Here is a 21,478-nt window from a genome sequence, read left to right on the forward strand (position 1 = left end):
ATTGAATTCAATTGTACTGGTTTTATTGTCACATGCACTCAAATGAAAAGTTTACAACTTGCCACTTACGGGGCCTACTTAGGTAGATGGTACCTCAATACAGATCTTCAGTACAAGTTCTTAGGTAAAAAAAATTAGAAAAATAAAGAAATAAAAAGTCTAGCATTGAAGATCATAGGAATAAATTAGGAAGTTGAGAAATAAACTGCCCTGTGAAATGACTTAGCTAACTAATCATTCAGTCCCAATGGGATGACAGATGGACAATAAATGCTGGCCTAGCCAATGACTCCCACCAGCCATGAATTCATGTTATTTTCATGTACCATTTTTGGTGCCTACATGCAAAGATCGATTTTTGCACATAGTCTTAATTTGCTGAGTGGCAGGTGGTGAAACTGTTCTGCCCAACTGACTGAATGGGAAGGGATCCTCTGTCATTTTCACGGCTAGGCCTAATATAAATGCTACTCGTTATTTTACTGCACTCACTGTGCTCCTTAAAGACAACCTCCAGTTCCTTATAGGGGGCAGCATTTCTCAGTTACAGATAACAGCCCACAGTATACTGAAAGATCAGGCTCCACGATTTCAGCTGGAGCTCCCCATTACTCTGAGGCTGCAGTGGATGTTCCCATGGAGCAGAAAGGAGGCCTTCAGCATTGCCCTTAGATGCAGGTAACAGTGTCATTTATAATGCATTAGGAGGCCATTCACCTCATTGTGTTCATGCTGTTTCTCCATGGACCAATCCAGTCAGTTCCACACACTTTCATGAACAGCAAGTTCGAGATCATTTCCACTCACAGTGATAAAGTTCTTCCCCACATTTGCCTGCCTTTCTTTCTCAAAGTCTTGGGGGTCTGTGTCCCTGAGACATTGTGTCATCAGGAAATGGGAAGAATTTTCACTTGGCTATCCTTTAAGTCTAGATAAATCTTTGAGGAACAACAGGAAGATAGCAGTGTGAGTAAAAACTGCAAGCCATTTGGCCCATTGTCTGTCTCCATGAACACCTCATCCTTTGTCTTTAGGGATAATGACCCAATTCCCTTTCATAGGTCTCAATTGATTCTGCCTCTACCAAAACCTCAGGCAGTGCATTCCAAATCCTAACCCCTTACTGTGTGAAAAATATTTTTATTACCAAATCTTCTTCTGCCAATTCCCTTGAATTTGGATTTTCTTGTTCTTGATTCTCCTACCAATAGGAACATTTTCTCTACACCTTCTTTATCCAGATCCTTCATGATTTTGAATACCTTTGTCTAATTTCCTTTATCTTCTTCAAGGACAACATTCCCAACTCCTTCACACTTTCTATGTAACTTGTGCCCGACCAGAACAAGACATGTCTCTGCAGCTACTTCTGTTTTTAATCTATATCCTCAAATCCTGCCTCTGTAACTATTTGCCATTCCTAGTGACACTTGATATTTGCTTCTTTCATCTTGCATGAGAAACTTAGCTGCCTCCAACACCCTGAAAACTCTTCAGAAATAGCAGTAGACCCAATACCAGGGATAGTTGTTCAATCCGAATTACTCTCTCTCAGGATGACAGAGTCTTAGGAGCCTTATGACCCTCTCAAACCAATCTAGTATCAGAAAAACAGCTCAATTGACTGCTCCAGCAGCTAACACAATTTACAGCAGTCCACAGAGAAGCCTTCTGTAGCTCAAGCTTCCAGAGATCACCGGCATCTCCAGATCCCTCAACTGAGCTTCAGAAGCCTTTAGCCACTGGAGAAGCATCTTGTAGAACATTGTAGTAGGTTCAATAACTCTCAGGACAGGGACTGGGAGATAATTAATGAGCTGGCATTTGTCTAGTAAATGGGAATGATACCTGTTTGTGAAATCATTGTGCAGGAAGCATGGCTGGTAATGTTGGCCTTTGAACAGATGCATCTTATTCAGGTTATAGGATGTGGGAGGAATATTGGAGCTGACCATTAATACAGGGATCTGGGATGTTTCAGGTGAAGTGCCCTTCAATGATCAGTTATCAAAACGGTTTGTCTGCAGGATGGTATTGTGGCCCTCTCAGCCTCTCAACATCCTGTATCAAGTCCTTCCATTTATCATGTTGAAGGCTCTTATTCAAAAATAAACTTTTCTATCAACCTTTTTGGACATTTTGTGACACATCTCAATGGCTGCCATATCCTAAGATCATCTAGGTTTGAGGGAGGAACATTAATACAAGATAACATATGATTGTTATTTAACAATGATTCCATGTTATTCCTGTTACTCACGAAAATTATGCAGCCTACAAAAAAAATCATTATACTTACTGGAATAACTTTTGTGGATTGTACAAATTAGAAGGTACAGCAATAGGCCTATACAAGAATTGTTTTTATTTTAATTATGGGACAAATGTATCACTAGCAAGACCAGCATTTATTGCCTATCCTTAACTGCCTTTCAGCAAGTGGGAATGACCATAGTCTTTAAATGTCAAAGCTCATCTGGTATAATTATACATAGAAGCACTTTTGAGAAGGGAATTCCAGTTCCAGGTTAGGGTAATTTGTAACCTGGAGGGGAACTTGTCGGTGATGGCGTTCCCATGGATCTGCAGCTGCTGTTCTTCCAAATAGTAGGGATCACAAGTTTGGAAGGTGTGCCAAAGGAAGTTTGACGAGTTGAAACACTGCCTCTCGTATATAGTATACACTTCTGCCACTGTCCACCAGCGGGGAGGGGACTGAATGGTTAAGGTAGTGGATGGCAACCAAGTGAGCAAGCTGCTTTGTCCTATAGATGGAGTCAAATGTCTCCACAGTGGTTAGAGCTGCACCCATCCAGGCAAACAGAGAGTATTCTATTACATTCCTGAATTGTGTCTTGTAGATGGTGGACAGACTTTATGGAGTCAAGTGAGATATTCGCTGCTGAATTCTTAGCCTCTGACCTGGTTTCTCAACCATAATTTCTATGGTTGATCCAGTTAGATTTCTGATCAATGATAACCCCTAACATGTTGATACTGGAAGCTTCAACAATGGTAATGCCAAAGGGAGAAGGTCAAGTTGTCATTTATTGGAGATAGTCAATGCCTGCTACTTGCATGGTGTTAATGTTACTTGTCATTTACTAAGCTCAGGTCTGAATGTTATTCAGGTCTTGATTCAAATGGACATGGGCTGCTTTAGTATTAGAGCTGCTGCAAATGGTGCAAATACAAATGAGCTTGTGCAATTGATGCCACACTTGGTGAAATGCTACCATGAAATCATGGGTAGCAATTGTCACCTCCTCTCTAGAATTCAACTCTTTTGTCCATATTTGAACCAACGTGAGTGACCCTGACACTGCGCAAACTGAGCATTGGTGAGCAGGCTACTGCTGTGTAAGTCTCACTTGACAGCATGGTCAATGGCACAGTCTGTCACTTTACGAACGATCAAGGGTTGGTGGGGGGGGTTAATAAATTGGATTTTTTTTCTGCTTTTTATGGATAGAGCATAAGTGGGCAATTTTCCAAAGTGCTAGATAGATGTCAGTATTGTAGCAGTATTGGAACAACTTGGCTACGGGTGAAGCTAGTTCTGGACTCAATCTTCAGTAACCCTACTCAATCTTGTCAGGGACCATAACCGTTGCAGAATCCAGTGTGCTCAGCCATTTCCTGATATCACATAAAGTGAATCAAATTGACTGAAGACTGACTCTGGAGAACCAATGATTGTTACAAATGTTTTGGCCTCATTTTTTGCACTTGTCACTTGTCCTTGTTACGTTTTGCACTTGCCCTTGTTATTTGATGGGCTTCCCCATTACTGACAATGGAGATACTTGCGGAGCCCCCTCCTTGGGTTAGTAACTAAATTATCCACCCCAATTCATGACTGGATGTGGCAGGGCTGTAGAGATGCGAGCTGTTCCATTGGTCGCTGAGGCACTTGTTTTTCACAAGACAAGCAGAAGAATACCATATGTAGATGAGGTAAAGCAAATCCCCCCCCCCCCCCCCAAAAAAATCTGAAATGTAAGTTTCAAAAGTTACCTTCCATAATAGTAACTGGATTTTCAACCTTTGGACGCAGAATGTTTGGACCGAACACCGTTCCCAGGTTCTGAACACTCATTTTGTTTACGTCTGAATGAGACTGGACCTCATCCAGGAACCTGTGAAAGATTAAATAATCAATCAGGGTTTTCCTACAGTCAGTGTTAATTACTTCCTACTGCATTGTTTCTCTGACATATGAAAAAGGCTATATGCTCAAATGATGTAGCACTGTGTTGTATTCTCTATTTACATAATGTGCACCATCTACACTGTCAGATACACAGGAGCTGTTTCAACCTTAAGCCAAAACATTGTCTTTAACCTAACTGCCAGTTATCCTAACCGTATACCACTAAGTATCACTTTGTAGTTGACTTTCCTGTGATAGCCTCCTTGTTGTTGCTATAACTTTAGCAGAAACCCCAGTAAACGTCCTAAAAAAACCTGATCTTCCAAGGAGATTTCATAGGTCCTTTGCCAAAATGGGGGAAACGCCCATCAATAATCCAATCCTTGTTATTTTTCTAGAATGGAGTTTTATTGAACAGCATTGACATAAACAACTGTGAATTTCTAACATTGAATTAATGTAGCTTCACGCATTAGAGTGGATAAGGCACTTAAATAAAATCACTTAGTCGGTACAAATGCTTATCGCTTCTGATAAAGAACAAGCAAACCAGTGAAGAAGAATATAAATGCTATTATTAAAAATTATGGAATTGAACTTTATAAATCCAGTCATTTGGAAGTTGACACCATGACAAATGGTCGACAGCATTTGCCAGACTGTCACAGAAACTCAAATAGTTTGTGAATGGCCTTCAGAAAAGGGAACTGGTTTCTCTTATCCAGCCTGGCTTACAGGTGACTTTGGTGTTACATCACTGTGGTCAGCTCTTCACCCTCTGAAGTGTATCAATACATTTTTCAGTTATAATGATAAAGCTGAGTAGCAATTCACACATAACGGATGATCATTAGCAACGTCTCAAGTGAATTAAGGTTCGACAGCATTGTCTAAATTCTGATGATATTAAGGCAATGCTCCTGCATGGTTAGATCTAGGTGCTGTGGGAGGCAAGGGAGGAGAGGACATCTGACATTCATTTTCAATCCAGTCTGGCAACAGGACGGGTGCCAGAAGACAGCTAATATGCTACTATTATTCAAGAACAATGGCAGAGAAAATCCAGGCCAGTAAATCTAACATCCATGGAGAGAAACAACTGGAAAAACATTGAGGAACAGAATTAGTCTCCACCTGGAGAAACAAGGATTAATCAAGGATAATTCGTATGGTTTTGTAAGGGTGAGTTAATGTCTAACAAATTTGATTGAATTTTTTAATGAGTGACTTGGCATGTAGGTCAGGGTAATGCAGTTAATATAGTCTATATAGACTTCAATAAGGCTCTTCACAAGGTCTTGCATGGCAGACTTGTTAAGAAGCTAAGAGCCCTTGGAATCCAGGATGACTTAGCGGTAGGAACCAGAGGGTGATGGATGATGGTGTTTTTGTGACTGGAAGCCTGTCCCCAATTGCATACGACAGATACTGGCTTCCTTGTTATTTGTTATGTACATTAATAAAATAGACATGAACATAGGTGGTATGACCAGCAAGTTCGAAAATGGCACAAAAATTGGCGATGTGATAAACAGCAAGGCAGAAAGCCTTAAACTACAGGACAATATAGGTGAGCTGGTCATTTGGTCTGAACAGTGGCAAATGGAATTGAAAAGTATGTTTTGGGAGATCAGACAAGGCAGGGGAGCATAAAGTGAATGGGAGGAACTTGGGAAGTACAGAAGAATCAGAGGGACGGTGGTGTGCAAGTCCACAAATCCTTGAAGGCAGCTGGACAGGTAATTTAACTCATCACAGGTACACAAGGTGGTTAAGAAGGCATATCCGACACTTGCCTTCGTCAGTCAAGACACTGAAGACAAGAGCAAGAAGATTATGATGGAGCTGTATATATAATGCTAGTCAGGCCACAGCTGGAGTACTGTGTGCAGTTCTGGTCACCACACTAGAAGAAGGATGTGACTGCACCAGAGTCAGTGCAGAAGAGATTCACCAGGATGTTACCTGAGCTGGAACAATTAAGCTATGAAACGAACTCGATACAATTGAGGGCTGTTTGCCTCAGAGCAAAGAAGACCAGCTGGGGTTCTGATTGAGATGCATGAAGTTCTGAGGGGCATAGACAGGGTAGCTAGGGAGAAACAATTCCCCTTAGTACAGGAGGCAATAATAAGGGCAGAGTTTTAAAGTAGTGCAGATGATTCAGAGGGGACTGAAGGATTGTGGGTATTTAGGTGAAAGATTTGTAGAGGCAGGAGCCCTCAACATATTTAAGAACTATTCAGATGAGCACTTGAAATGCCACATCAAACAATATAACAGGCTAAGTACTGAAAAACGGCATTAGGATAGATGGATATTTGATTAATGGGGCAGACATGATGGGCTGAAGGGCTTCTTTCTGTGCTGTAAAAACTCTACGACACTACAGCCTTGCATGTGCTGCAATGTTCTAATGTTCTAACTATCCGAGTGGCTTGGTGCACCCTTTTGCTCAGACTGGCAGATTCATACAGGCTTTCTAAACCGACTTAGTCATGTAAATTTGCTGACTCAGGTCGGCATGGACTTGTATGTTGAAGAGATAAAGCAGCTTACCCATGGGGTGTATCCATTTTTAGCACACTGTGTGGATTGCTGCTGATTGCAGCATCTCTTTGTTGCACCAGCAGATTACTAAATTGTGTGTGTACTAATTTGGTTCCAGTGGTGTCACAGTGTGCAACAGAAAGATGAGCACTGAGCAGGACTGCAATCCTTCCACATCAACCCTGACGAGTTTACCTGCAGATGTACTTTAGTAAGTTGAAGTTGACTGGAGGGAGGGTCTTCACATGTTTAATTAGCTCCTTCATGCCCTGAAAGACACGATGAGAGGCTGTTAAGAAAACCACTTGAAGTGCTCTCTGAACTTGGGAACTGATATATGGCATTAAGCATATGCTCTTAGAAACCGGATGAGAGCACCTATTAGAAATCCACTTTACAAATATGACAGCAATAAAACCTACACATGAATTTTCATGAATTTTATTTAAACTCCAATCATTGATAAGATGGACCTTTTGTTAGGCTCATCATAATATTGTGACCAGTGAGGTGCTCCAAATTGTTATAGTTCTAAACATGATATTTCAAAATGTTACGTACCCGAGTAAAGAGAGATAAACTAGCTCGCCTTCTTTATTCAACTACTCTTCAGTGGGCTGAACCAGGGTTAATTAGAAAGAATCTTTTCACTAATGAATATCTTTCCCTTTTTAAAGGGAACCAATTTAATCAAGCTTTTTTATTTTGAGTTAAAGAGTGAATTTATTGGTTAATAAGTACAAGAAGTAATAGTGGAACACATCGATTAGAAATGAAAATTGAGTCCAAAAAGAGACAGAATTTAAAAGATATACAGATCAATCTCTGGAGTTGTTAGTGGAGACTAGATGCTGGAAGACTGTGGCCATTACTTTGGTCAATACCTGTTGTTAGTGGCACTTGAGCAAGTGATTTCAAGACACTTGCTGACCAGCTTCGAACGCTCAGTAACTGAATGTCTGTTCTATTTACCTGCAGCCAGGAATGTCTAAATGGCTATGCTCAAGCTGTGACCTTCACAGCTCACTAATCCACACTAGCACACACACACACTTTGCAGTTGGTTTTTATCCCTTTTTCGTGCATCTGGTTTTTAACCCTTTTTTATGGCATTTTCCTGGGAGAGCAAAACACAATCTATCTGCAGTGGAGGACATAATCCACAGGAGATAACTTTCTGTTGTCAGCCCATCGTTATCTCTTCCTTTTAAGTCTCTCTGGATCAGGTTTCCTGATGCTGTACAAATGGGATATTCCAGGGATTCACACTGGGCTTTGCTAGACAGTCACTGAATTTGCTGCATCTTTTGGCTGCATGTCCTGATATTAAAAAGTACACAGTTGGAAGTTTATTGGTAATCTGGGTTATGATCCAATGTTATACTTTCATTATGCTCTCAATGTCATATGATCTTTTCAAACTAGGTGGTCAAGCTGTTAGACACATTATAGATATGGAAGAAAAATACAGATGAGATGCAAAGAGCAGAGCTTCAGCATCTTTGGGTGCATGTGTTGTAGAATTTTCCCTCTGAACAATAAGTAGTGGATTTGAGTCACTTACAGATTATTCTTTAAATTCTTTGTGGAAGGAGCAGTCTTCATGAGCTAAGTGGTTGTTTCTTATTCTGCAGTTTTTCATGTTATTATGAAAGGGGTGTAGTCTGAGCAGCTGTAGGTATTAGGAGAAAGTGAGGACTGCAGATGCTGGAGATCAGAGCTGAAAATGTGTTGCTGGAAAAGGCAGCAGGTCAGGCAGCATCAAAGGAGCAGGAGGATCGACGTTTCGGGCATGAGCCCTTCTTCAGGAATCGCTGGAGGCTTCGGATTTGTTGTAGGTACTGGTTGTCGTGGTTAAGTCCAAATTTTGTTGGTCTGAACGTAGTCCGGAGTCCGTGTGGGGTCAGTCGGTTCTGTAGGCAGGTGCTAGGAAGGAGATGTGGCTGTGGCAGCATGTCTGTTTCAGAACGTGGCTGAAGAGCTTCTGGGCAGAGGAGATGACCTGGGGTGTGCAGTGAGAGAGGGACTCACTGAAACCCTTGTAGAGGGAGGAAGAGAGCTTCTTCAAGGAATGCAACCTTGCAAGAGGATTCACAGTAGGTTAAAATCTTCTAGGAGAAAGTGAGGACTGCAGATGCTGGAGATCAGAGCTGAAAATGTGTTGCTGGAAAAGCGCAGCAGGTCAGGCAGCATCCAAGGAGCAGGAGAATCGACGTTTCGGGCATGAGCCCTTCTTCAGGAAAGGGCTCTTCTTCCTGAAGAAGGGCTCATGCCCAAAACGTCGATTCTCCTGCTCCTTGGATGCTGCCTGATCTGCTGCGCTTTTCCAGCAACACATTTTCAGCTGTAGGTATTAAGCTACATTCAGAGGGAAATGAAACTTATTGTTTCAGTTTCATCAACACTTTCTGCAGTCCGGTGGAAAACCATTTTTATATCAGAATGTAAATGAAATAAATATGAGATCTTACTTAAAAATACTTTCATTGCATGTGGGCATTACAGGTGAGGCCAGCATTGTGTGATATTGGGTGGATGTTAAAATTTTAAGTATTTCTGTAAGTATGGGGCCTTTTAAACAATAAACAGTTTCTGTAAGGCATGCCAGAAACCATTACTGGCTACCTTTCAGGATCCAGGCCTACAACCTGGCAATATCTAAGCAGCACCATTTCTCAATAGCACTGCTAAGGACATTGTGGTGCTGTAAATAATGTAATGGATGCTATTTACATATGACTACATGGATTAATCTATCTACAAATTAATGTATGCTCATACATCTGGAAGTAATGAAATAACAGCCAACAAAATGAAAATTGTTGACGTTCACAGTTACAACAATCAACACTATTCATCAAAGCCATTTGTCAAGGATTGGTTTTACCTGAAGATTTGCATTTTTACCTTTCAGATGACTCACCTGCACATTCTTAGTTATATTTAACATGTATAGCACTTGCATTATTTATTTATCTGTAGATCAGTGTTGTTAATAAAGATTGATGATCAGCCAGACTTGGCACTGGATGTGCCACTATATTAGACATAATGTAGGTACACGTACCTCACATGTATACATTTATTTACCTACTACAATTGAGCTCAAAACTTTGCAGTTTCCCACTTTCGTAAAAGTCTGGAATTCTGCCAGATATTTATGAGATGCAGCATATCTTCAATGTAACTGTAATTTCCAGATTTCTGTCCAGCAATAACTTTCCTTCCAGTACTTCTGAAACTGCTGACTCACACAATGCAAATAGATGTTACTTGCTGGTTCTTATGGCATGCCCTGTGAGAGCTGCTCAATATTGACTGTTTTCTTCTAATAGGCTCGAGTGGTTGTTATGAGTGGTTAAATTGACCACCATGTCAGCTTCCCTCTCAACAGAATGATTAAAGATGTTTCCATGGTGCTAAAGCCCAGCAGTTATGACTCTGTTATTTTAGCAGCTATAAGCAAAGGAATCAAACACACTGCAATGAACAAAACAGACACATTTTGTTTTCTCATTTTACCAACAAACAGATGAAAGCGTTAAATTATAGATTCACACACCATGTGAATTAAGATCATGGCAAAAATTGGAATCTTTGCAATCATCTTTTTTAATTTGTAAATAAAAAATGATAGACATATAGATTGAGTGGATTCCAATTTGTGTCATGTTGCCAGTAACTTATTCGTTGGACAACACATTATAGAAAATGTCGAGCTAAAGAAGGCACAGACTGAGAGTGAAGATGTCAATACCTAAGCAGCTGTTTAAATTCATAATGCATCCGCAATCTCAAATTTATTGAACTTCAGCCAAACTAGAAGTAAAATTCTTACACTTTCTTGCTCTTTGGTGAAGAGTTTGGCACATGAGAGGAACTCCTCATACTTAGCGTAGGGGATGACGGGCTCTGGCAGCTCTCGGAGATAAAGCTTGAGTAATGAAGCCACTGTGTGCACATCCGTATTGCTGAAAGCAAAGCAAATGCACAACTGGTCATCATCATATATCATCAGAGAATCCCTACAGTGTGGAAACAGGCCATTTGGACCAACACGTCTGCACCAACCCTCTGAAGAGTAACCCACAGAGACCCATCCCCTTACCCTATTACTCTACATTTACTCCTGAATAATGCACCTAACCAACACAATTCTAAACACTGTGGGCAATTTAGCATGGCAACATTACTAAGCAATTGATAATCCCAATTCTGTGCCACCTGTAAAAGCAGTTCATTTTAAAATAAATATAACCTTGAACACAAAATCAAAATTCACTTAATTTATTTTCACACAATGCAGGCTTTGGGTAAACTAGGTAAATGCAAGCCTGGGTCACTGATGGGGATCTATGCCAGCACACAAAAAAATGACTTGTATTTGCATATCATTTTTTAGTGGAAGACTCAAGGCCTGCACTGCCAATGAAGTATATTTTAAGCGCAGTGACTGTTGTAATGTAGGAGATACAGCGGCCAATTTGCAGTCAACGAACATCCACAAACAACAATGTGATAATGATAAGAAAATCTCTTTTTGTGATGTAGGATTAACTATTGGCTGGGGCACTAAGGACAACTCTGCACCTCTTCTTCAAAATGATACTCTGAGACTGTGTGTATCTAACTGAACACACTGAACTGAAGGTGTGGCTTCGGTTTGATATGTCATCTGAATTAAACTGTAGTTCTCCTTCTGGTACTGGAGTGTCAGCCACCTGTAGTCAGGGTCTAAAGTGGATATTGTACATTGAGTCACAGAGGCAAGGGTACTAAAAACTGAGTACTCTTGACACACATAGTTGTTTTGCTTAATAATGTGAGTGCATCATCTATAATTGGCCCATGTATAGTGGCAGGAGAGGCACTCTCCACCTTCTCAGATACACAGAAACTTAATTCCTCTGCATGTTGTTTCCATTCTTAACTAAGTCCTCTGACCAGGTCCTGTGTTTCTATTTACATAGCATCATTTGTGACTTCTTGCATCGGAGAGATTAAATCTTTTGAACAAATAGCAACAAAAATAGTTGAACCAATTTGAACACAGCTGAGATTTGTTTGACTAGTGGTCTGACCTTAAAAAAAATATGACTGACATTACACTACAAGCATCTCATGTACATGTGAATCTGAAGATTGGATAATAACTGTCTAGATTAGCAATGTATCCATTAATTCAGTAATTAGTTCACAGATTTGTCAATTTTACAAAATAACTGGATGCTTTGGCCTTTTGTTTTAAACAGATTGCCCCATGCAGTTTATTAAATTGCTTTTAATCTACACCCTGCCATTGGATCGGCAAGTTATATTGTCCCCTGAAAAAAATCTATGAAGCTACGTAATAATTCACAGAAACAGCAGCACTGACTGAGCAACCTATTTTGCTCGGCTCTGCCACAAGCTCAAATATAATGAAAAAGCAAGCAATTGTTAGATTAGCTACGAAGTAACAGTAAACTGATCTCAAAAGTAGCAAAGATCCATCTCAGAAGTATAATTAAAAAGGATGGAGTTAGATTCCTTCCCCTTGGGGGATTAATGCGACTAATTCAATGCAGAATTTGCTGAGTCAAAATTTATCTCACAGACAAATAGGCGAAACTCTTGTGCAGATTCCAAGTATTATTGCAGTTCAGAGTTTGTACCTGCTGATCAATCTGTTAGATTATCTGACAGAGGACCAGGTTTCCCTGTGGACTTGGAAAACATGACCTGCTCACTTTTCTACCTTTGAAAATACACACCTGACCAATGCATGACTTTGTCTGGACGTTTGTATTTTCACACAGGCTAACGTTTGAAATGCCCTTTGCAATTCACACCTCCAGCTGTTTCTGAAAATCCAGTCCAAGTCCTTCGCACAAAGTCCTATTGGAAAAACTGGTGTTTCAAATAGTGCAAAGACGAGCACTATCTGAACTCTGTTAGCCAATAGTGCTTCAGTTTAATTTTCTTTGCTTTACAAAATCTTAGAAACTTAGAATTATGGAATGATGACAATAAAGATAGAGGCCATGCAGTCTGTCAAGTCTGTGATGCCAGATACATCCTTGACCTCTTTTCTTCCAGTGCTTATCCAAATCCCTTTTGAAATCTCTGGTTGAATCAGCCTCCACCACACTCTCAGGAAATTTATTCCAGACCATAACCACTTGTAGCATTGAACAAAAAAATCCTAATTGTAAAAATAAAAGGGCAATCACCTTAAACAGGTGTCTTTTAGTTTCCAATCATTCCTTCTTTGTGAATAGTTTCTCTCTATCCACTCTGCCTGGTGCTCCCAAGTACCTCCATCTCCCACTTCATCGACTTAAAACATGGCTGTCAAATCTCCTCTCGACGTACTCATCTCCAAGGGAGAACACTCCCAGCTTCACCCTTTTATTCTCACACCTGAAATCATTCATCCCTGGAATCAAATCTCATTAATATTTTCTGCAGCTTCTTCAACGCCTTCACATTCTTCCGAAATTGTCATGCCCAGAATTGGACATAATACTCCACTTGAGGCAAAAATCCTGCTTTGCACTCTTGTTCTCTGCCTCTAGTTATAAAACTTAGGACCTTCTATATCTTATTAATCTGTTTGTCATCTAATCTGATATCTCATGTAACGTTTGCAGACAAACTGTCCAGAACCCTCTTCTTGCACTTTTTAAAACTGTTCTATCCATTTCTGTAGCCTTTCTTCATTGCTCCTAACAAAATGTATCATTTCATACCTCCCTGCACTGAACCCCAAAGTACAGTAGAAACCTTTTGCTTCATCTATCTTACTGTGTTATTGTAACAGCAACATTATTTGATATAATTAATTTATTACATTCATCAATATTAGTTTTAGAATTGTAATCATGATTAGTTAGTGTAATTCTGTCAGAAACACTAGTAATCAGCAGACTTGCTTTATCAATGTACTGTCCACCTTTCTCCAAGAATAGAAATTCCCTGATTAGGGCTGTTAATCTGGTCTAATCACAGACCCCTGGCTGACAGTAAGAAAAGGACGGTCAGTCAGCTTGACTCTAGAGCTGGCTCTGAGGGAGCTGGATCAGTGTCAAGGACTCTCTGTTTGTAAATAAAGAGTGACTTGGTGGCATATTACCAATTTCTGTGGAGTTACTTGAATTTCCAGAGAATGGTGAGTCATGCCAGAGTATGAGACTTCGTGTTTGAATACTTATAGGGATTGGGGTATTATTTATACAACCTGCGATGGAATCCTTCTTGACTTTAGTGGCACCAATCTGAACATCTAATTAAAAATTGAGATGAACCTGTTTATTTCACAGCAACTGAACATAGAACTCAACAATTATGAACAACTTCACTTAATTCAATAATTACAAATTATCTTAGTGTATTAAGATAAAATGAACAAATTACAGTGGGTCTCCAATTGACTTGTATTTTGTCCTTCAGCTCCAGCCAGTCTTTCCTGTCTTTTCCCAGTCAGCTTGACTTCAGTGTAAACTTTTTGTCAATTGTAACTACTATTAGAATCCCAGAACAGACAATTAAATGATGTTATAATCTTGGATATGATCACAAATTTTATGTTAGGATCTGGCTAAGGACCAGTTACCTTTTAGGGACTGGGAGATGAGGGGACTGACTAAGCAAATAAAAGCACAAAATTCCATTGTTTTAATTAAACAGCAATACTTTAATATATAGGTTAGAATGTAATACAATCTACCATACAGGGACAATTTATTTCTAACACAAAGAATTAAAATTACTTAAAGATGGGTTACTCAAACTGCGATTGAACACCCCAAAATAAATAGCAAACATGATCAAGACAGATCCCACAGATTTCTTGGAGACTCCCTCTAAGACATTGATGACGGTGGTTCATTAATTGTCAGGATGCAGTTGTCTGTTATACATTCCACCGTATATTCACACATACAACTGCATCCTGTTCTGGTATAGTCTTGTTACACATTCCACTGTATTTTCACACATACAACTGCAACTTCTCATAGATTGCTTCCTAAAGTGAGATCTGTCCCTGGGTTTTACCTGAGCTCCAAACTTGCCCAGACGTTTCAAATACTAACGTCTTCAACATCGTGAAATCATCAGTGAACATCTCCACTTCTGACCTTATGATATGGAGAAGGTCATTGATGAAGCAGCTGAAGATAGTTGGGCCTAGGGCACTACCTTGAGGAATTCTTGCAGCGATATCCTGGTGCTGAGAGGACTGACCTCAACAACCATCTTCCTATGTGCCAGCTAGCGAGAGTTGTGCCTCTTATTCACATTTAATACAGTTTTGTTTGGGTTACCTCGATACCACACTTGACTGAATGCAGCTTTGATGTCAAAGACAGCATCCTCACTTTCCTCTTAAATTATTTGTCCATGCTTGGGCTAGGTTTGAAGTCTGTCAGAATCAGACATAATTGTCATAAAATATAGTCACAGGAGAAAAACTGTCAGTGAGAAACTACAAGCTGAAGAATCATAATACTTCAGTATTGAGCAGAAATGCATGTATTCACCTAGATCCTTTTAGAGAGATTAGTACGATACTTCAGAATGGGAGACAATTTAAGCAAGAATTAAACTGTTTAAAGGTGAATGAAAAACTGAAGCAGGAGTATCACATTATTCTGCAAGAAGATGCTAAACCCATCTGCTTGGACACTCCCAGAAAAAATCTTCATCTTTTAATGGAAAAGTTATAATCTCAGCTGGTTAGCATAACTGAAAAGGAAGTGCAAGGTGGGGGTGGTGGGATCATATCACCAGTGATACAGCCTACACAATGGTGCTCAGGACTATAAACTGTTCCCAAGACAAATGGCAACTAGGATTGTGCGTGGATCTCAATCAGTTAAACAAAGGATTCAGAAGAGAAATCCATCTTATTTGGTCTGTTGACACAAGTTGCCAATTTTGCCAAACTATTCAGCTTTGTTGCAAACCTGGATGCAAACAGTAGATTTTGGCAGATACTCTTTGGCCATGATTCAAGATTATTGACTATATTTATTGTACCATTCAAGCAATATTACTTCTATCAGCTACTATCTGGGATCTCTCCTGCACCTGAGAATTTTAGACTCTTGGAAGAGAAGGGAAATATTTGTGACATGAATGATGTCCTATTTCACTGTCAAACAAAGTAGGAACACGGTCAGAGGCTCAGGAATGTGCTAAAGTCAGTACAGAATACAGGGCTTACACTAAATACAAATGCTTATTCTCGAGAATGACTATTACATTGCTAGAACACATTATCCAAGAATAAAGCACCATGACTAATCCAAGGTAGGCAGCAAATTTCCAGAACTGAAGTGCATGCACGATGCACAGCACATCTTAGGCATGGTAAATCCAGTAGGAAAACTTCACCTAATTCTGTGTTACTCAACCCAGAGAGAGAGAGAGAGAGGGTTTAAACAAAGGTCAACAATGTCATTGGAGTCAAGCAGACTGCAGCCTCTCAAAACAGTAACGCAAAGCTGCTTTCCACTGATGTAATAGCACAATACAATCTGGATTTCTCACTGTAGTATCCGCAGGTGCATCATCCAACAGACCAGGAGCAGTCCTTATCCAAAAGCAGACTGATGAAACAGGAAAACTGATATGTTTTACATCGAGAGAAAGAAGCATTACGTTACATGGGGATGAGAAAGCTTGGCCAACTATGTTACAGGACTTAAAATTCCAAAATGTGATGGACCACAAGCCTTGGGATTATTATCATTATTAGGATTAAAAGAAATCTCAAATATTCCTCCATGCATACAAAGGTACAGGTATAGGCTAGTGAGATATTAATATGCCATGGTGCAACATATAGATTATGGCAGATTCACTCCCGAAAGCAGCAGTTGATTGAGTAGAAAAAGGGGATCTTAACCTTGTGGAGGTGTAGAGAATTGTTGGCAGTAACCAACACGTTATCTGCAACTGATGGAAGATTCAGACAACGTTGTGCAGCTCAAATGGCCAGGTGGGTCAGACTGTCTGCAAGGAAGAATGTACTCCAGCAGGCTATGATTGAAAGCAAAACTTGAAATATTGGCAGACATTTTGTTGCTGCATCACAGAATGGTGATATCATAGTCGACGTAAAGTTGAATCCGACTTAGATTTTCCCCGTGGAATTTCTGTATCATGAAGTGCAAAGCAGCAACACAACCAACCATCGCGGGGTGCAGGCACTTTGGAAGACATACAAGATTTTATCATAGCTTAAAAATGTGTTGCTGGAAAAGCGCAGCAGGTCAGGCAGTATCAAAGGAGAATCGACGTTTCAGGCATAAGCCCTTCTTCAGGAATGAATTTCCTGAAGAAGGGCTTATGCCCGAAACGTTGATTCTCCTTCTCCTTTGATACTGCCTGACATAGAACATAGAACATAGAACATAGAAGAATACAACGCAGTACAGGTCCTTTGGCCCTCGATGTTGCGCCGATCCAAGTCCACCTAACCTACACTAGCCCGCTATCCTCCATATGCCTATCCAAAGCCCGTTTAAATGCCCATAAAGAGGGAGAGTCCACCACTGCTACTGGCAAGGCATTCCATGAACTCACGACTCGCTGAGTAAAGAATCTACCCCTAACATCTGTCCTATACCTACCACCCCTTAATTTAAAGCTATGCCCCCTCATATTAGCTTACTCCATACGTGGAAAAAGGTTCTCACGGTCAACCCTATCTAAACCCCTAATCATCTTGTACACCTCTATCCTCTACCAATAAAAGCCAGTACGCCATATGCCTTCTTCACAGCACTATTTACCTGGGTGGCAACTTTCAGAGATCTGTGTACATGGACACCAAGATCCCTCTGCTCATCCACACTACCAAGTATCCAACCATTAGCCCAGTACCCCATCTTCTTGTTACTCTTACCAAAGTGAATCACTTCACACTTACCTACATTGAACTCCAATGCTGCGCTTTTCCAGCAACACATTTTTAAGCTCTGATCCCCAGCATCTGAAGTCCTCACTTTCTCCTAGAAGATTTTATCATACAGATTTATGACATACACAGCCAAGTGCCTACAGAACCATTGGTTTTCATCAAGATTTACTGAAGGACCTTGAGAAGCACCAGCAATTAAGTTATTCAATTTTAGAGTGAAGGAGTCAGCTGTTATTCAAGATGGCATTAAATGGCAAAACCTCATTCAACCTGAAAAGGATCCTCGGGGTCCATGATCCTCAGATCCATGAATAATTACTGTCAGATAATGAACTTCAATTTATGAATGAGGATTTCATGAGGTTAACTGTGGAGGCAGGCCTCTATTAAGCGACAGGTTCTCTGCTCCCTCTGCACTCAAACTGAGAGGCAGAAAGGGCAGTCAAAACACTGAAGTCACTGCTGCATCACATTCCAGGCTGAGAATGAGCTCTACCCAGTTATACAGCAACACCATTGGCTCACAAGCACTCACCAGTAAATTGTTAATGGGAGGAAGTTATGTTTTAGAATATGACCTCAGGCCAAATACAGCCTTTCAAGACAACAAGGTGGCAAAATAAATGGAGAAAAGCCAGATAAAAACCAACAAGGATGGTAGAACTCTAGATACAGAGCAAATACTCGATCACCATTAAAGCCAGTGCAAAAAACCTTGTTAAAAGACAGGATGTTAATAGTCAAGGTCATCAGAGAAACAGATCAATCGAGATTTTATATTACCAGAAACCGTGAAGAGACATTCAAGAGCCAAGAAGTGAGACTGTGTATCATTAACACATGATGTGAGGCAGACAAATGCTTATTATATCAGATAGTGTCCACAGAGTGGCATAATAATTCCACAGATAGTACATCATCATCACTCTAGTGTTACTATCAAGAGATCCAGATCAAGACATCCAGACAGGGTTCCAACTTGTCTTGACCTTTGAGATTCAGACTTTGAAGCAGGGAGGAGGAGATGGTGATAATAGTGATGATGGTAATAGTCATGTTACTGTTTACAAAGACGAAGTAAGTGAACATAAACTCCTGGAACAATGTAGGCCAAGAACAGAGAAACCTGGAGGGAGATGTATTGGAATAAGATTGATGCAAATGACGAACAGCGTAACTGATGGCTGTGACATCAGCTAGAGAGAAGGCACAGAGTTAGAATGATCATGTATGGAGAAAGGTTTTAAACAATACATTGGATACAGTAGTCTGCAATGTGGAAAGGAGTGTCACTGGACATCAGGATTGGAAGAACCTTACCTCGAGTTAAGAAGCAAACAACCTCCGGGAAGTCTCACCAAAGCCCAGTGATCCATTAGACCAGCATCTCAATGTGCAATATTGACTTAGAACACACATTAAAGCAATTGTGAAGGCTGTTCTCATTCTTTTTTCGATTGTAATATATGGTATTGCTGAAAAGTTGGGCTGCACAAACTCTTTCCTTGATTGACTGCACCATAAAGTGCTCTGGAACTTATAGGCTCTATAATGCTTATAATTATGCCACCACAGAAGATATGGCTAAAACGCTGCCAGGGCAGTGAATTTGATAACAGATGAATGCTTGAATTCATAATATGGAATATGTCTCTCAATCAGAGCCTAGAATGCTCTTAGTTGCCATAGTCTTACCAGACCCTGGGGCTGCTCTCTCATTAGGGAGAGACAACTGGTGGTGGGTTAGCCTGAGGCACACCATGCCTCAGGCGAGGGGAAAGGTTGAGAAAAAGTCCTTCATGCTGACCTCAGCTGGTGTGGGAATTGAACCCACACTGTTGGCATTACTCTGCATCACAAACCAGCTGTCCAGCCAACTAAACTAATTGTATTTGACTGAGCGTGGCATCAAAGAACCAAAACTGGAGTCAATGGGAAAATGGAGGAAAGTGAGGACTGCAGATGCTGGAGATCAGATTCAAAACAACAGGTCAGGCAGCATCCGAGGAACAGGGAGGTCAACGTTTCAGGCACAAGCCTTTCATCAACATTCCTGATGGCTTATTATTGGCTTATACCCAAAATGTCGACTCTCCTGCTCCTTGGATGCTGCCTGACCTGATGTGCTTTTCCAGCATCACACTTTTTGAATCAGTAGCAAATTCTCCATTGATACCTCCATGATTCCATAGAAATATGATTATGGTTGTTGAAGGTCAGTCATCTCAGCTCCAGGACATCTCTATAGGAGTTCCTCAGGGTAGTGTCCTTGGCCCAACCATCTTTAGCTGCTTCATTAGTGACCTTCCTTCCATCATAAGGTCAGAAGTAAAGAAGTTTGCCAATGATTGCACAATGTTCAGCACCATTCGCAACTTCTCAAAAACGGAAGCAGTCCATGTTCAAATAAAGCAAGATTTGGACAATATCTAGACTTAAATGCCAGGCTATGACCATCTTTATGGCCAATAATGGAGATTACCATCACTAAATTCCCCACTATTAACATCCTGGGAGTTACCATTTGACTAGAAATGCAACTGGATTCACCACATAATTACAGTTACTACGACAGCAGATCAGGAACAATGAATACGGCAATACATAACTCAAATACCGATTCCCTTAGCCTTTCCTTCTACAAGAAATATAACAGAAATTTATCAGGAATTTAACAGAATACTCCCCACTTGCCTGGATGCGTGCAGTTCCAATAACAGTCAAGAAGCTTGACACCATCCAGGACAAAGCAGCCTGCTTGATTGGCACCACATCCACAAGCATCCACTCCCTCTAGCACTGACGCTTAGTAGATGCAGCATGTACTATTTGCAAGATGCACTGGGGAAATTCATTCAAGATCATTAAACAGTACCTTCCAGACCCACAATTACTTCCATCTCGAAGGATGAAGGCAGCACCACTACCCGCATGTTCCCCTCCAAGACACTCATCATCCTGACTTGGAAGTATATTGCTGCTCCTTCATTGTCACTGGGTCAAACTCTTGGAATTTCCTTCCTAACAGCATTGTGGATCTACTGACTGCAGCGGTTCCAGAAGGAGCTCACCACCACGTTCACAAGGGCATCTAGGGACAAGCAATAAATGTTGGCCAGCCAGTGATGCCCATGTTCACAAGTGAGTGAATAAAACTAATTCTCAGGTCAACACCCTGACCAACTAAAGTTAACCTGTCTGTGTTAAAATTTTACAAATCCTGGCCGTTAACTGCCAAGCACCACCAACTGGTATATTCTCCATAGTAACTGCTCGACCAGAGACCACTTGCTAACCTGATGTTGTACAAATGTTAGGTTCTTTTTTTGATTCTAAAATTGTTTATTTCGTCATCACATCTCCATGACACCGTACTCATTTAGCTATAAATTCATGTCTTATTATCTTAGTTTCCACAACCACCTGATGAAGGAGCAGCACTTCGAAAGCTAGTGTTTTCAATAAACCTTTTGGACTATAACCTGGTGTTGTGCAGTCTCTGGATTGTTAGAGACCACTATGACCTGCAAATTTTGAAGTACTAAATTTGCAGGAATTATCTGGGAAGCATGCACCACTAATCGATAATTGCCTGGCAGCTGGAAACCTCTGAAGACATCGCCAATTCTGAGTTACAGCTAGAGATGTTGGATGATTCTGACTGAAGACTTAAAACCAGCTTTAACTCCTAGTTAAGTACAAAACTAATTCCCAATCACTCAGAGTCATAGAGTCATAGAGATGTGCAGCACAGAAACAGACCCTTTTGGTCCAACCTGTCCATGCCAACCAGATATCCCAACCCAATCTATTCCCACCTGCCAGCACCCGGCCCATATCCCTCCAAACCCTTCCTATTCATATAC

The 21,478-nt window shown here is 40.6% G+C and overlaps 1 protein-coding gene across 6 annotated transcripts in view; it reads right to left on the bottom strand.

Moving 5' to 3' along the window:
- Positions 1-21,478, bottom strand: part of arhgap24 (Rho GTPase activating protein 24) — a 445,505-nt gene that overhangs the window by 17,300 nt on the left and 406,727 nt on the right. For all 6 annotated transcript variants that reach the window (XM_043696029.1, XM_043696073.1, XM_043696039.1 and 3 more), the window contains 3 exons: positions 10,542-10,674; positions 6,899-6,972; positions 4,018-4,139 (listed from right to left, as the gene is read on the bottom strand). In XM_043696029.1, coding sequence (XP_043551964.1) covers positions 4,018-4,139; positions 6,899-6,972; positions 10,542-10,674 — 329 coding nt within the window. The remainder of the gene's footprint in view (positions 1-4,017; positions 4,140-6,898; positions 6,973-10,541; positions 10,675-21,478) is intronic.

This window comes from Chiloscyllium plagiosum, chromosome 1, assembly GCF_004010195.1.
Source record: "Chiloscyllium plagiosum isolate BGI_BamShark_2017 chromosome 1, ASM401019v2, whole genome shotgun sequence".
Taxonomy (NCBI): Eukaryota; Metazoa; Chordata; class Chondrichthyes; order Orectolobiformes; family Hemiscylliidae; genus Chiloscyllium; species Chiloscyllium plagiosum.